Source organism: Microcaecilia unicolor, chromosome 3 (assembly GCF_901765095.1).
Source record: "Microcaecilia unicolor chromosome 3, aMicUni1.1, whole genome shotgun sequence".
In the NCBI taxonomy this organism is placed as follows: domain Eukaryota; kingdom Metazoa; phylum Chordata; class Amphibia; order Gymnophiona; family Siphonopidae; genus Microcaecilia; species Microcaecilia unicolor.
In genome coordinates, this window is record NC_044033.1 from 480,073,726 (window position 1) to 480,089,984 (window position 16,259).

The following is a 16,259-nucleotide window of genomic DNA, read 5'->3' on the forward strand; positions in this document are numbered from 1 at the left end:
CTGGGCCTCCAGCCTAGAACTTCTGCTCCTGTTTCCCTTGTGAAGTTCGGTTCTGGCCTTCTGGTTGTTTTTGACCTTTTTTTGACACTGGAGGAATATCCTAGACAACTTTTATCAGATCCACGTGTGAGGAAGCTGCATGAAGCTTCAGCGGAGAGGAAGCGTGTCCGGTGGCTTGGGCGCATGGTGAACCCAGTTTCTGCCATTGATCCTAGGACCCCGCTCTGGGAATACTGTCACTTGTCTCCGACCCAGCCCTGCGGGATACTCTGGAAGCTGCCATTGAGAGAGAGCGTGTTGCGAAGCCCGAGGTTCAGGCGTTCCATCAGTCCATCCTGAAGGACACTCTCAGCCGAATGGTACCGGAGTCCAAGCCGAGTTGCAGTTCCGGCCAAGCCGCTGAGTCCATGCTAAAAATTCCAGGTTCAGCCCAGCTTGAGTCCTGTCCGAGCGACGCTTCTAACCGAGCCTCCAATCCCAGGTCAAGTGGCGCTTCCACTCAAGCCTCCGATTCCAGTTCGAGTGGCACTTCTAACTGAGCCTTTGATTCCTGTTCAAGTGGCACTCCTAGTTGAGTCCATTCCGAGTTTGAGTTCCAGCCAAGATGATGCTGAATCCACTCCGAGTTTGAGTTCCAGCCAAGATGACGCCGAATCCCAGCCAAGTTCCAGCTCCAGTCAAGCTGCTGAGTCCAAGCCGGGTTCCAGTTTCCTCTTCGTGGGCTGAAACGGGTGTCCTTTCTCTTCAAGAGATCTGTCGTGCAGCTACTTGGGCTTCTCAGCTCTCGTTTGTGCGGCATTACAGGCTGGATGTTGCAGCGAAGCAAGACAAGCAGTTTGGAGTGCAGGTGCTTGCACGCGGAGTGGCCTTTTCCCACCCTACGTAGGGAGTGCTTTTGTACAGCTGTGGTAAATTCCATATTACTGCAGCCTGATAAATATAATGAAGAATTAAATATAGATTTATATCCAAGTTGAAACATTAAGTTGCCCATTTTATAAGAAGAGTTCAAATGAAGTAAATTATCCTGTTAACAAGATAAAAAGGCGCTAACCCATCTAATATCTTGTAGGCAAAAGAACAGAGCTTAAACTGAGCCCTTGCTTCATCTGGAAGCCATTGTAGCTTCTCCTAAGCAAAGTAGGTAATTCAAATGTAGAGATTGACAGTTTCAGACGTGCTGCAGTATTCTGCAACAATTGTATTCTATTTACTAACATCCTTAAACAGCCCACAAATACTATGTTGCAGTAATTCAATCTACGCAAAACTAGTTCCTGAACCAGCAATCTGAACTCTGCAAAACTGATAAATTTGTGTATAGCTCTTAGCTTTCGCATAGTATAGCAATCTGTTTAACATGATCAGAAAAAGTCGACAGACTATCCACTTCAACTCCTAAAATTTGTGATTTCTCAAAAACCAAAGAATCCGCTCCTATCTGAACATTTTGCGGAAAACTTAGACGCCCAGGTCCCAACCAAAGAAGTTTAATTTTTTCCCGGTTTAGTTTCAACCGATTATTGGTAATCCAACAATCAATAAGTCTGACACAGTACTCCAGACTATTCAGTGTAGAGGCCCAATCTTTAACAATCGGTAATAACAGAGTAATGTCAAATATATAGATATAGAGAGAATGGTATTTTCAACTGCTCAAGTTCCTGCCCCAAAGGTTGAAGCATCACTTTAAACAAGGTTGAAGACAATGCCAACCCCTGGGGCACTCCACAGCCCGGTATCTAACTCCAGGATAAACAGTTTTGCTTTTTCACCATATAGCTATGTATAGCCAAAAAGCCTTTAAACCAAGAAAGTACCGCTCTACCCAAACCCAACTCACTCAGTCAAAACAATAGAAGATCTAAATCAAATGCTGATGAAAGGTTGAATTGAATGATGATAGCATTTTGTCCCTTACCCAGTAAAGATTTTCCATAAGCAATCAGTACCCCCAATACTGTTTCAGCACTATGATTTTTCTCTAAATCCAGACTGAGAAACAAAGGGGGGGGGGGGCAAGAGCAAAAAATGAGTCACTAAATTCTCCCATCCCCAGGAAACTTCTTTCATTCTCTCTTGAATATCTTTCAGAGCTGGATTAAACTCTAATGGGGTTGCTTATGCAGTTCTGGCTGCTTGGCTGTGTATCTTCTTTTCCAGGATTGGTGTCTCCCTCTCTCAGCAGCTCTCTTATACGCCTAAAATGCTTAATTTCTCTCTCCTCCTCCTAAAGAACAGGGTTGTGCTGGTATAGTTAATCAGGGCACACTTAACAGGGAAGTACAGATGCCTAAGCAACCCCTGCTGCCAAAGACAGAGACAAAGATTACAGTGGGGCTGAGTTTTTATACTAGTCCTAGTTTTCCTCCAGAAGTGGTCTCCTACCACTATCTCTGTGGTTAGGAGAGCCCTCCCCTTGTTCTAGAACTGGCGGGTGTACAAATAATTCACAGTGCAATAGTTTAATGGAGTCACTAGAATTCTCTGCTTTCCACCTAAAAGCAGAGACTTAAACTTGGGTGATCACACTGGCCTGGATATTCAGTGCAAATGCCCGGACATGGCCTGGCATTGAATATCTGGGTTTAGTTCAGGATGTGGCTGTTGGCAGCTTAAAAACTGATTTTGCAAGCTGTGTATCAGGTCCATGAACTTTAATATTCTGTGGTTTGTTGACCATCTTAATGTTAATAAATATATATATTTTTTATTAGACAAGGAGCAGAACTCTGACACAGAATCTCTGTTCAAAATACAATTTGCAAAGCTCCTCTTTATGTACAAAATATTGGCTGGCTAACTGGCTAATTAAGATGATTAAATGGGTTTAAGACAAAGACTAGAAAATGGGATACAGATATTCTAGTCACATCAATATGTCTAAACTTTAATGATATGATTGTCATAATCTTAACGATATATAATTGGCATCATAAAGCACAAAGAAAATATACAGTCAGTGGATTCTTAATATACAGCAAACATTGAAAAATCTAAACAAAATAACGTTTGGCTATTGCTAATTATCGTAAGTAGAGCTATAGGGCTTTTGAAATGTTGTCACTTTACAATGATGAATAACCTTGAGAAATAGCAACTTCTAAAAAGGGACAGGATATAGATGTCCCTACAACCCGAGATATTCTCGGAGGTACAAGCAGGCCTATTTATTCTCGTAAGTGGGTGATGCTGACCTGCATTGCCTGGTCCGGGACTTATGACTAGCATAATATGTAGAGCTTTGTGTAGCGAGAGACGCGGTCCGCTGTGCATGCACGAGAGCCTTCCCGCCCACCGCAAGAGCACAATTTCCTCGGTTCTTTTTTCTTTTTCTATTTCTATCGCAGTGAGGAGAACGGAGTATGTGGGGTTTTTCCTTCCCATCCTTTTTTGTGTTCCCTTTTGTGGAACCCCCACTTCTTTTCCTCTTTCCTTTTATTTCTTTATTTTGCCCAGTTTTAAGTTTACTGTCTTTTCTGTCGTCATCCAGCCATTTTTAGGCCTTGAATTTGACTGGGTTTTCCCTTCCTTTTTTTTAGTGCTTTGCCCCTTTTTCAGGCACCATTGGTTCATTTAATTTAGCTGAGGAAGTTTTTCTTTCCATGTCCACGAAGGTTCCAAGTGGCTTTAAGCACTGTACCCGGTGCAGTCGTATGATCTCTGCTAAAGACACCCATTCTTGGTGTCCTCAGTGTCTTGGGCCCGACCATAGCCTGACTAACTGCTGTAATCCACAGAGTATAGGGAGGGTTATAATCCCTAATGTTCTGTAATCCACCCCCAAATCCCCTGCACTGGGCAGTCCTTTCACAAGGCAAGACCCAGAGTGGTTAAATATGTCTTCTCTCCTTGCTCTGCTTTAGCTTCAATCCAGTGCCCAGCTCCAACCTAGGCAATCGCCTATGGCTGCTGTCAAGGCATTGGCCTCCGCCTGGAGCCCTCCCCAACTGCTCTCATCCAGTCTCAGCCCACTGCCTGTAACAATAGTCCGCAGCGGGTGGGTCTCAGGGTTTCACAGAGTCCACAATAAACTCCAAAACTCTAACCCACTTCCAGACAGAGGCAGTTCCTTTTCCTAGTCTTTCTTTCTCTTCCATCTTCCTGAAAAGGGAAACGGAGTAGCTCTGCTCTCCCACCCCCAGGTCCCTTCACCTTAGTCCTGTTGAAGAGCATGCTTGTTTATACACATAAATTAAACAGTTCTCTGGTTTCCTTTACCACAGTCCCAATATATACAGCACAGCCTGTTAGGCTTCAATACTTGCTTCAATCCCTTCCCACTACCCAATTATGGAATGAAAGGGTCCTGCCCTTTCTTTGTTAGCACCAACTCCTGACAACCTCCCACTTGACCCAGGTTGAAACCTTCATTCATTAATTCCCTACTGACGTAGCCATCTTGTTCCTTCCTTCACCAGACCTGAGAACCACGCTGCCATCAGCCCTTTTAACTCTCTACCTTTTACTCGTGCCAAAGCAGAAATGTCCATAGGCTCCTCTTCCATGCTCTCTTCTCTCTCCACCGGTTGCCAGTCCATAGGCTCTTCTACAATCCTGTCCTCCAGCTGTCCCTCATCCTCCTGATTAATCATCCTCAGATCCTCCTCCCTCCCCTTAGCATTCTGGGACTGGTAGTGTAGAGAACTCTTCTTGGCTGTACCCTGTGTCTCTCTCAAAGGCTGCTGGGAATTGTAGTCTTTGGAGCTCACTGTTTTCTCTGAGGAAGTTGACAAGCTGCTTTCTCTGACCTGTTTGATCTTTGGGGACCGGAATCTTTGGGTTCTGCCCTCCTGTGCAGGTTTAGGCCACCTTAAAGGAGACTTTCTCCCTCCTGTCTTAGCTGTTTCCCACTCCATGCTCCCGTACTCTTCACACTATGCATTTGCCTTTTGTATGAAGAAGAGGACCCAAGTTTCCAGAGAGACTCAACGAGAGAGGATTTTTGGAGCCAAGTCTGGTTCATTGGCATCGAGGTCGGAGTGTCAATAAGCATAGCTGCTGCTAGACCCTTGGACTCTAGGAGCAGTGAAGCATCAAGTGGGTCTCCATCTGCCTCGAGGCCTCCTGCTGTGCAGGGCCCCCTGGACCATCCATGGTTGGACCCGACCCCCAAGGCGATGTTGGAATTCGACATCATTCTCGTCGGCACAGAGGAGCCTCAATGATAAACTTTGGGTGAAGGCCAAGAAGCAGCTGCATCGATTGCCCTCGACGCATGGTGCAGGATTCGGCACCTGAGAAGTGTTGGCAATGGGAGGACTGGTCCCCCTTCATACAGGAAGTGCCGATGTGTCGGTCTCCCTGCAACCAAGACCCAGCTCCCACATTGACCCTGGCATTTCTGCAATTTGCACTCTGAACTGGCACCCCAGCCTTTCCCTGTGTCAGCCCTTGATGTGCAACTGTTTGCATTGGTAGTGGGGGTGCTTGCGCCTATCCTGGCTCCCATTGTGGCCCCACTTGGCACTCAGCCTGCAGTGCAGCCTCCGACACCAATGCTCTGCTGTTGACTGTCACCGAAGCCGGCACTCCCTTGACGTCGGTGGAGGAAGTTTCGCCGGAGTTGAGCCAGGAGCTGGCTTCTTGATGCCGTTCTTGAGGACATGGCTACGCCACATCGAGGCAGGTTCAGTCTCTACACTCCCATTTTGTCTGACACTGAGGAGGAACACTAATGGGATTCAGACGAGGATCCAAGGTAGTTTTCCTCAGATGAGTCTTATGGAATTCTCTTTGAACCCTTCCCTCCACCTGTTCCAGAGAGCCTTTCATTCCCTTCTTTTGTCAAGATGCTCGAGGTCCTGGACTACACATCTCCTAGGGAGGCTGTGTTTGTCCCTGTCCATGAGGTACTCCAGGAAGTCCTTGTTCAGAATTGGGTCTCCTCTGTTGGTTCCGGTCATGCTTAAGATCGATACACAGCATATCTGGCTTTGATAAGCCTCAGCTGCCTCATAATTCCATGGTGGTGGAATCCGCTCTCAAAAAAGCCAGGAGTTCTAGAGACTATGCCTTGGCTCTCCCAGGCAGAGAAGCTAGGACCTTGGATTCTTTTGGGAGGAAGATGTTCTAGGCCTCTATGCTCATATCACCAGCTCTTCATGAGCATTTACTTGCGAGACTCAGTGTGCTAAGATGCTTGACTTAGCTGACTCTCTCTCCCACTGTAGCAGGTCGACTCACTTCGCAAGTTGGGCAAGCAGCAGAAGGCATGTCGAAAGTCCTTGGCCATGGGCATTTACAACACTTTTGATGTGACATCCAGGATCTCTACTCAAATTTTAGCACTGCACAGACTATCATGGCTGTGTGTTTCTGTCTTGGAACAGTCTGTTCAGCTGAGGTTGGCGGAAGCCCCATTCCGGGGGGATAGCCTTTTTGGAGAGGTCACAGACAAGATCAAGAAACATACTGATACCTTGTCTTCTCTCTCCCACCAGATGTCTTGTGCATCTGCCTTCACATCTTGGAGGTCTTCTGGCAAGTCGAGGAGAGGTTCTTATTTCTCTTCTCGCCAGCCTTCAGGCTCAGCCCCAACGCGCTCGTTCTTGTCAACAGTATGTGCCCATGGCCCCTGCTGCTCTCCAGTTAAAGCAGGGGACAGGTTTTTGACTGGCTCCAGTACAGTATAGCTGCAGTACCAACTATACTGATAACTTGCTGGTTGGGGGGGGGGGGGGGGAGGCTGAATTTTTTATTTTATTTTTTTCACAAAAGGTGGCCCTTTGTAAACTCCGGTCGGTGGATCCTCCAAATAGTACATCTCTGATACACCCTCAGTTGGTATCAGAAACTGTCAAATTACCCACCGAGAGCTCTTTCCTCCAACTCCCAACATAAGCAAATACTTGCAGAGGAACTCTCAGCCCTTCTGAAGGCCCATGCAGTTGAGTCCGTTCCACCAGGGGAAGAATGGCAGGGATTCCATTCCAGGTACTTCTTTATGCAGAAGAAAACGGGGTGGGGGGGGGGGGGGGATGCGTCTCATCCTACGCCTAAGGGCCCTGAACAAATTCCTACTCTTAGTGGAATTTTGTGCCACTGCATGTTGCAGAATTTGCACAGAATACTCCTGTGTAGAATGCTGTACTTGGCATGCAGAATTCTGCACAGAGACAGAGGCAATGCTGGCAGCAGTAATTCTTATTGTTTCCCTACCCCCTTATCCACTTGTGAAACGAACTTTGAACACCTCACGGAGAGGAGTAGAGTGGCTGCAGGTGAGCCTGTGTCTTCTGTGGCCTGAGTCTGACTCCTAAATTTGAACCATAGGATTGTGTGATATCACTCGTGGTTCAAATTCAGCTGTTGGAGTAGGGCTATAGAGAAAAAGGACACAATCTGATGTACAGCTGTTCTCTTCCTTTTCTTGTGCTGGGGATAGCTGGGGAAGAGGGATTCGGGGGGATAGGAGTTCAGGAAGAGAGTTATGGGGGTATGTTCTAAGGGACAAGATATGAGTGTATGTGCATGCTAGGGGGAGGAGGTGTGAGAGAGAGGAAGTTGAAGGAGAGCCACTGGGGTGGTGTATGCCATGGAGGGTTGAGAAAGAGGGATGATGAGAGAACTGGAAGTTGTGCTAGGAGACCAGGAGGAAGGGACAGAAAGGTTGGACAGAGAAAGCTGGGTGCTAATACTGCTGGTGGAGGGATGGGTTCAATTTAAGTTGTAGAGGGAGATTGTCAAGAAGAGTCTAGCCTGAGCAAGGAGAAAATTGGGGTAGGGGATGCCAGGTCTTTTTGGCGGAATTCTATACAAAAAATTACAAATAAAGTAAGTCTCATTTATTTATTGTGGACATTTGATATACTGCACAAAAGCCTAGGAAAAAAGGCAACGAGGCGGTTTACAATATAAAACTGCAATTCAGATTAAAAGAAAACAGAACTTACAAAAAGGCAACTAAGCAGCAACAATAAAATTAAGTAATATAAAAATAAAAGGTCTTAAAAAGAAACATAAGTTACAAGTTATAGTAACAGAAAAGGATTAGGGAGGAGGAGAGAAGCATGTGGAAAAGAGGTGGGTTTTTAGGATTTTTCTTTTCAGCATTTTTATTGATGACCATTCCAAGTAAATACATCCAACAATAAGAATGTACAGTGAATCAAACAGCAAAATTAGCACAGCAAAGATGAAATGATACCAACAGTCATCAAACGTCTAACAATTGTATCTCCACCCACCTCTAGCCTTGATGTTATGTGCAAAGATGGTGATGAGACCAAACAGCGTAACAATAGCAAGAAATAACAAACTGCAATGCTATACTCCACCACGCCAGTCCTAGAGCACACAGAAAGAATAACCAAAGGATAAGAAGGAATCCTAGAGGACCTAGTTTCTTATGACCCACTGCTTAGTAGATCGTGCAGAGTAATGGGAGAGATAAGAAGTAAACCAAGATAGAACATCCGCCTCATAATCGAAAGTGATGGGCACCCAGATTTTGACCCAAATCGGGAGATGGGTGCCCATCTCGCAAAGGCGCCCAAATCGGTATAATCGAAAGCCGATTTTTGGGTGCTTTCAACTGCACTCCGTTGCGGAGACGAACAAAATTGATGGGGGCGTGGTTATCGGCCGAGGAGAGATGGGTGCCTTTGGCCAATAATTTGAAAAAAAATGGGTGGTTTTAGCGTGAATTTAGGTAACTTTTTTTGGCCCCTTTTTTTTCACGAAGTCCCAAAGAAGTGCCCTAAATGACCAGATGACCACTGGAGGGAATCGAAGATGACCTCCCCTGACTCCCCCAGTGGTCACTAACCCCCTCCCACCAAAAAAAAAACAACTTTAAAAACTTTTTTTGCCAGCCTGTATGCCAGCCTCAAATGTCATACCCAGCTCCATGACAGCAGTATGCAGGTCCCTGGAGCAGTTGTTAGTGGGTGCAGTGGACTTCAGGCAGGCGGACCCAGGCCCATCCCCCCCTACCTGTTACACTTGTGGTGCTTAATGCTGAGCCCTCCCAACCCCCTCCAAAACCTACTGTACCCACATGTAGGTGCCCCCCTTCACCCCTTAGGGCTATGGTAATGGTGTGGGCAGTGGGTTTTGGGCAGGATTAGGGGGGCTCAGCACACAAGGGAAGGGTGCTATGCACCTGGGAGCTATTTTAATGTTCTTTTTTAATTTGTAAAAGTGCCCCCTAGGGTGCCCAGTTGGTGTCCTAGCATGTGAGAGGGACCAGTGCACTACAAATCCTGTCCCCTCCCATGACCAAATGCCTTGGGTTTGTTCGTTTTTGAGCTGGGCGCCTTCGGTTTCCATTATCACTGAAAACCGAGGGCGCCCATCTCAAATCTGCCCAAATCCTAGGCAATTGGCCAGTTCCAACCGTATTTCCGAAAGAAAAGATGGATGCCCGTCTTTTTCGAAAATACACTTCGGACCGCCCCTTCTCGTAGACGCTCCCGGAGATGGGCGTCCTTAGAAATGGGCGGCCCGTTTCGATTATTCCCCTCAATATGTTCCAAAATCCAAGTGTGGACAGAATATCAAGTAGAAGATAATCAACAGTGTCAAAAACAGATGAAGAAGGATGAGGATCGAATAAAGACTCTCTTGGGTTTTGCCAGGAACTGATCACGGGATACTTTGGCAAAGGCTGTTTCTATAAAATGTAGAGCGTGAAAGCTAGATTGAAAAAAGTTTGCTGCTTTTCCTTTTTCTTTCAGTTAGTGATAGATTGATGATATGGCAAATGGAGGTATTGGACTGGGATTGGAATCAAAGGAATAGGCAGTGAGTTTGTAGACAGTGAGAGGATGCATTGATTCCTCTTTTCTGATTTTAGAAAAGGAGAAAAGGTTTGTAGGAAGGGTGCGGGAGTGATGTGGGAAGGGAGAATGGAGGCGTCCTGTTTGAGAATTTAAGATTAATCCTGTGAAACTTGATATGGAAATAGTTAATCATAGTCTGGGTAGTGAATGAAAGGGTTGTAGGCAGAGGCACTTTGAGGAGGGATGAGTATGGCAAAAAGATGATGAGGAATGGAGACAAGGGAACTTGTCATATGGATGTAAAAATCCTGCATGGTGAGTATAATAGCAGACTTGAAGGAGGTCAGCTTGAAATTTAAATGCATTGGAGCTAATGAGCCGACCAGTGTGACCACTTAGAAGAGGAGCTTCATTGTTGAAACCTATATCGAATCCTGCATACCCCACATAGAAATTCTTTCAGGTTAAGTGTGTGTTTAGAACTTGGGTGGGTGTTTTTTTTGGTTTGCTATTATTGCAAGTTGAACATAATTGACTGGCTTGTTGTGTATGCTTCTCTTGTCTCAATGCAGCTGGGCTAGATGCAGCTCTGGAAATGCTTGTCTTGATATTTTATGTTGAGTAGCCCCGTTGTACAGATAGAGGCATATTTTCAAAGCACTTAGCCTTCCAAAGTTCCACAGGTTTCTATGGAACTTTGGAAGGCTAAGTGCTTTGAAAATATGCCTCATAGTGTACAAGCATGTTTCTATTGTGATAAGTGCTTTTATCATTTATTAGGTTTGTTATACCATTTCTAATCGAGACTAATTGAAATGGTTCACAAATTACAATAAAATTTCAATACAAATTTTAGATTCTGGCCCTTTTAAATTGGGATACGATAGTATAGATGAAATGTGAAGCTATGATTTTCATTGTTAGAAGTCTTAGCACGTTGTTTACTAGGATGGGCAGGGATACTTATTATTTATAATTTCCACATAGGAATCCATGGACATATTTTGTTTTCTCTGAAAAAACAGATTTGATTGAGAGGTTTTAAAAACATTTTTAGAATCAGATTGTAGTCCTTAATTTTATGAATCATTCAAATAAGTGCTTGACAATCTTAACAGCTTTTTTTTTTTTTAAATTTTAGGTTCATTTGAGACCCTTGTTCTTCCTGCAGTAAGTATGGATTATTTCATTTTATTTTATGTCTTGTTTTTTTTTTAAGGAGAGGCTTTGATCATATTTTTGTTCTGTTGCTCAAATTCCAAGTCAATTGGAGCGTGCCACACACTGCCATGTTTGGGAGGATGACAGCTAAGGCTACTGAGGACCTTCCTTCAATGTGACCCAGGGCCTCGGTGAATTCTGAATGTTTGTGTGTGTGTGTGTGTGTGTTTTTTAAGATAACGAAAAGGGTGGTTCTTTTTAATTCTAAGATATTTTCAACTGTATTTCAGTCAGCAAAGTTGAAATGCTCCCCAAAGGGGGTGTAGATTGGTAAATAACATAACTGTGTACCTTGAAATTAAGTGAAATAGCTTGTGGTTGTTTTCTATGTAGTTTAGGTGCTTTTCTGTGGGTATTGCACACTTTATTGCAATTACTTTCTATAGAGCAGACCATGAGACACTTTAATAGCCCCTATAGGGACTGGAAGCACCATAAGGTAGGGCATAAGACTTCCCTTGATGTATATCCCGAAGCCATACTGGAGGACCCCTGGTCTGTTGGGTTTTTTTAGATACAGAGAGTGTTGGTGTGTTCCTATGTTAATATCCAGCTCATTTTCGAATGAGAAGGGCGCCCATCTTTCAACTCAAATCGGATCAACATTGGCATGATCCTAAAGAGTAGATAGATTCCATGCTATTTCCGCCCAGGAATAGGCAGTTTTTTCCAAATGTACCTGATTACTAATGGTTTATAGACTTTTCTGCCAGAAATGTGTTCAAACCTTTTTCTAAAACTATACTACACTGAGAGGGGTGTTTTCAATATGACGGCTAAGTCCGATGTTGGACGTTTTGAACAAAACGTTCAAAATCCAAATAGGAAAGAAGGTCATTTTTGAAAAAGAAACATCTCTTTTTAATACCGTTTTGTGCTTTCTGACACTTTTTGGATGTTTTTCTCTTTTGAAAATGAGTCCCTAAGGATGAAATTATAAATGGCGTTCAAAAATGTGCGCAATGCTAAGCGCTATTCTATAAAGGGCACACACCCTTTATAGAATAGCGCTTAGTGCCGATTCTCTGGGTTCCAGACTTATGCCTGCTGGAACTTGGTGTAAATCATGATGCCCAAGTTGGGCGTGCTAACCCATTATTATATAATACTACTGGCAAAACGTTTTGGAATGCACCTGAGCCACCTATGTCCCTCCCGTGGTCACACCCCCTTTCAGGTTACACTCAATGGGATTTAGGCACTCAGTGTTATACTGTGCAGACAGATGCATGTGCATTCCTAGTGATGCCAATTAATTTGAATAATTCTTAGCATCCAGTTATTGATGGCTAACAGTTTGCTAGCCAATAAAGCTAAGCATACATCTTGGAAGCGTGCCCAGGTTGGGGCACCATACATGGAATCCAAGGATAACTGCTTTTTTTTTTTCATGTCCTCCAGCAATGTAGTGTGTATAGAGTGAAATATAGTTTTTCAGATTTGTTTTAAGTGTGCTACTTAGTAATTTCATGGAGTGCCACTGCCCTCTAGTGTTAGTTTTTAAGAGTAAACAACGGATTCACGTTTATTCATTACATCCACTCGTTATTTCTTATCATATCACCCCTTAGCCATCAATTCTCCAAAGTGAAGAGACCTAACTAGCTTAGCCGTTTCTTATAGAGGGATTGTGTTTTGGTTGCCCTCATCTGCACCTTTTTTCAGTTCCCTTCTATATATGTGACCATCTCTGGGAAAAGGTGCATAAAGCCATCAGAAACAAAAAATGAAGTTTTAATAAATTTTGTTAGAGCAAACTTTGTAATACAAGGGTCCAAACCCCCAAGTTCAAGCATGTAAATTTTGTTTTATAGACCCATGACATGAAAACTCACCAGTCTCAACATTTTGGATCCGCTGCTTTAGTCACTTTTTCTCAGAGACAGTCACTCATTTTCTGAGATGCGACAACTAGAATTGCACATAATACTCAAGGGGAAGTCATACCATAAGATCATTAGAGAGGCATTAGTTCTTCATTCTCACTGAACATTATCCAGCTTATTGTCGAAAGAGAAGGACGCCCATCTTTCGACACAAATCGGGAGATGGGTGTCCTCCCGCGGGCGCACAAATCGGTATAATCGAAAGCTGATTTTGGGCGCCCCCAACTGCAGTCAGTCACGGGGACGACCAAAGTTCACGGGGGCGTGTTGGAGGCATAGTGAAGGTGGGACTGGGGCGTGTTTATCGGCCGAGGAGAGATGGGCGTCCTTGGCTGATAATGGAAAAAAGAAGGGCGTCCCTGGCGAGAGTTTGGTCCGCTTTATTTGGTCCCTTTTTTTTAGGTCCAAGTCACAAAAAAGTGCCTGAAGTGCCCAGATGACCACCGGACGGAATCGGGGATGACCTCCCCTGACTCCCCCAGTGGTCACTAACCTCCTCCCACCCTAAAAAAAACAACTTTAAAAACTTTTTTTTCCAGCCTCTATGCCACCCTCAAATGTCATACTCCGGTCCATCGCAGCAGCATGCAGGTCCCTGGAGCAGTTTTAGTGGATGCAGCACACCTCAGGCAGGCGGACCCAAGCCCATCCCCCCCACCTGTTACACTTGTGGTGGAAAATGGCAGCCCTTCAAAACCCACCAGAAATCCACTGTACCCACATGTGGGTGCCCCCCTTCACCCCTTAGGGCTATGGTAGTGGTGTATAGTTGTGGGGAGTGAGTTTTGGAGGGCTCAGCACCGAAGGTAAGGGAGCTAAGTACCTGGGAGCAATTTGTGAAGTCCACTGCAGTGCGCCCTAGGCTGCCCGGTTGGTGTCCTGGCATGTGAGGGGGACCAGTGCACTACGAATCCTGGCCCCTCCCACGACCAAAAGCCTTGGAGTTGTTCGTTGGGCGCCCTCGGTTTCCATTATCGGCGAAAACCATCTCAGCATTTAGGCCGACCATCTCTAAGGTCGACCCAAATGTTGGGATTTGGGTGCTCCCAACTGTATTATCGAAACTAAAGATGGACGCCCATCTCGTTTTTAAAATACTGTCGGCGCCATCCTCGGAGATGGGCACCCTTAGAGATGGGCGTCCCAGATCGAAAATGCCCCTCTATGTATTCGCTTTTTTTGATTGTTTACCACACATTGATCTGAGGATTTCAACATATTTCATAATGATACCTAGATTCTTTTCTGGAGTGATGACTACTAATGTGGAACCTACTGCTGTGTAGCTGTAGTCGGGGTTATTTTTTCATATATGTATCACTTTACACTTGTTAAAGGAAATGGAGGGTCCACACAATTTCCACAAAGAAACCAAATTGCATGAAACGGAGTGGAAGGAAAAAATGTTCCAAGAGACACAGGCAAAACTGAAGTCCAAGCTTCTAAAATAGTTTATTTGCCAAAATTCACAAATAATAGTTTACAAGCAATAAAAAGGTGACCCTACACAGGCTGTGTTTTGACATGAAGTCTTCCTCAGGGGTCATGGAGCACAAACAGGAAGGTTTCACGCTGAAACACAGCCCACGTAGGGGCACCTGGTTCTTTTCATCACTTTACATTTGTTAATGTTTAAATTTATGTTTAAACGGTTTTTATTGAAACTCCAACAATATACATCCATGTATTTCACTGAATAACTTCATCAACCAGTCATGTTCAACATGTGCAGCGAAATACAAATCAACCTGCAAAGTAAGTTTTACACATATTCTCCCCTATCCCCCTATAGCCCTCCCTTTCCCCTTCCTCACCAAACCCCCACATCAATGTGTCTATCTGATAACCCCTTCAGTGACCTGATTGGTTTTGCATAGCAGGACCCGGATTAGGGCTACCAGTCGGACCCGTCTGCACAAGCTATGCGGTTTTGTCAGTGTGTCACTGTGCCCTTTGAAGCTGGGTTTGGAGTCTAATATGTATATGTGTAAACGGTTTTTATTAAAACTCCCGCCCATATACCATACATTACATGCTATAAATGTTCTAACTAATTATATTGTATGTATGTAACTTAACACCGTCAACCTTCTAAGTAATTTCACCCATTTTCTCCCCTCTCCCCCAACTAACCCCCCTTTTCTCCCAGCCCCCATAACAATGGTAGCATCCGCCTCATATATCAACTAACTGACTATAACCAGACTCTGAGCCATCTCTTTTTCCAATGACAAGTTTCATGTTCTTCTCTGCCTAGTCACGTGAGGTCTGGACTCTGATGATCCCCACGCCACTGGCAAAGTCTTCTCTGATGAGACAGCGTGGCATTGATGATAACGGACAGAAGCCACCAATTCCGCAAAGCAAAAACTACGCCATCAATATAATGGACAGTCCTTCCCCCTATCCCCTCCCGCCCCTCTCACCCTCCCCCCCCCCCCCCCGCCACCTCTTATCATTTTTTTTTTAAGCATTCAAAATTCTACTGCGCGCCACTGCGGTCAGGGAGTCCCAAAATGGGGACCAAGTCCGGCAAAAGAGATCTCCCTGGGGAGCAGAAAAATCTCCCACTCCCCGTCGTTCCAGTGCACAAAACACAATCATATGCGAGCGCCATTGCTGTAATGTCGGACATTCTCTAGTGATCCAATGTTGTAGAATGGAGTTCTTGCCAATTAACACGGCTTTTTTCAGAAAGGCTCTGAGCACCCCAGGCAGGTAGGGGGACACCCGAAAAACTTCAAACAATTGTAATGGAGACAATCGCCAAGTGACCCCCCACATCTGGGAGACGTGTTGATTCACCCGGCGCCAAAATCTCAAAACCTTCGGGCAAGTCCAGAACATGTGTCCCAGAGTTGCCGGCGAAAGGGCACACTTTACGCATTCATCATTAGCCCGCATAGTTGCCCTATATGCCCGATAAGGGGATATATACATCCTCAATAAAAACTTATAGTGTAGCTCTTGCAACGTCACATTTTCTGTTAATCACTGCCCGCCCAAGAGACATGCCCTCACCTGATCCCACTGTAAGGTTACCCCCAACTCCCGTTTCCAGCTGTCTAGGAGTTTATCATTGTCAATATCCCCCAAATGTTCCCGTAACATGTTATGGTAGTATTTCAAGGGTATCGCCAACTGTGCATCAAGACCCAAAATAGTCAGAAATATTTCCCATATCTGTGGCGTCAGTGCTGCAGATGGCAAAGATCTTAAGTAATGACGAATTTGAAACATGGGAAAGAAATTCACCTGGGAAACTCCATACTCCTCCCGCAAGAGTTCCGGAGTTTTAAGTGTTCCATCTTCCGTGTATAACTGATACAGGTATTGCAATCCCCGAGCTGCCCAGTTACTTAAATCTACCGATGTGGAGCCCGGCACAAAATCTGGGTTGCCCTGAATCGGCAACAAGGGCGAGGCT

The 16,259-nt window shown here is 44.9% G+C and overlaps 1 protein-coding gene across 1 annotated transcript in view; it reads left to right on the forward strand.

Annotated features, from left to right (window-relative positions):
* Window positions 1–16,259, forward strand: part of CD109 (CD109 molecule) — a 538,537-nt gene that overhangs the window by 35,667 nt on the left and 486,611 nt on the right. The window contains exon 3 of the mRNA XM_030199046.1: window positions 10,867–10,895. Coding sequence (XP_030054906.1) covers window positions 10,867–10,895 — 29 coding nt within the window. The remainder of the gene's footprint in view (window positions 1–10,866; window positions 10,896–16,259) is intronic.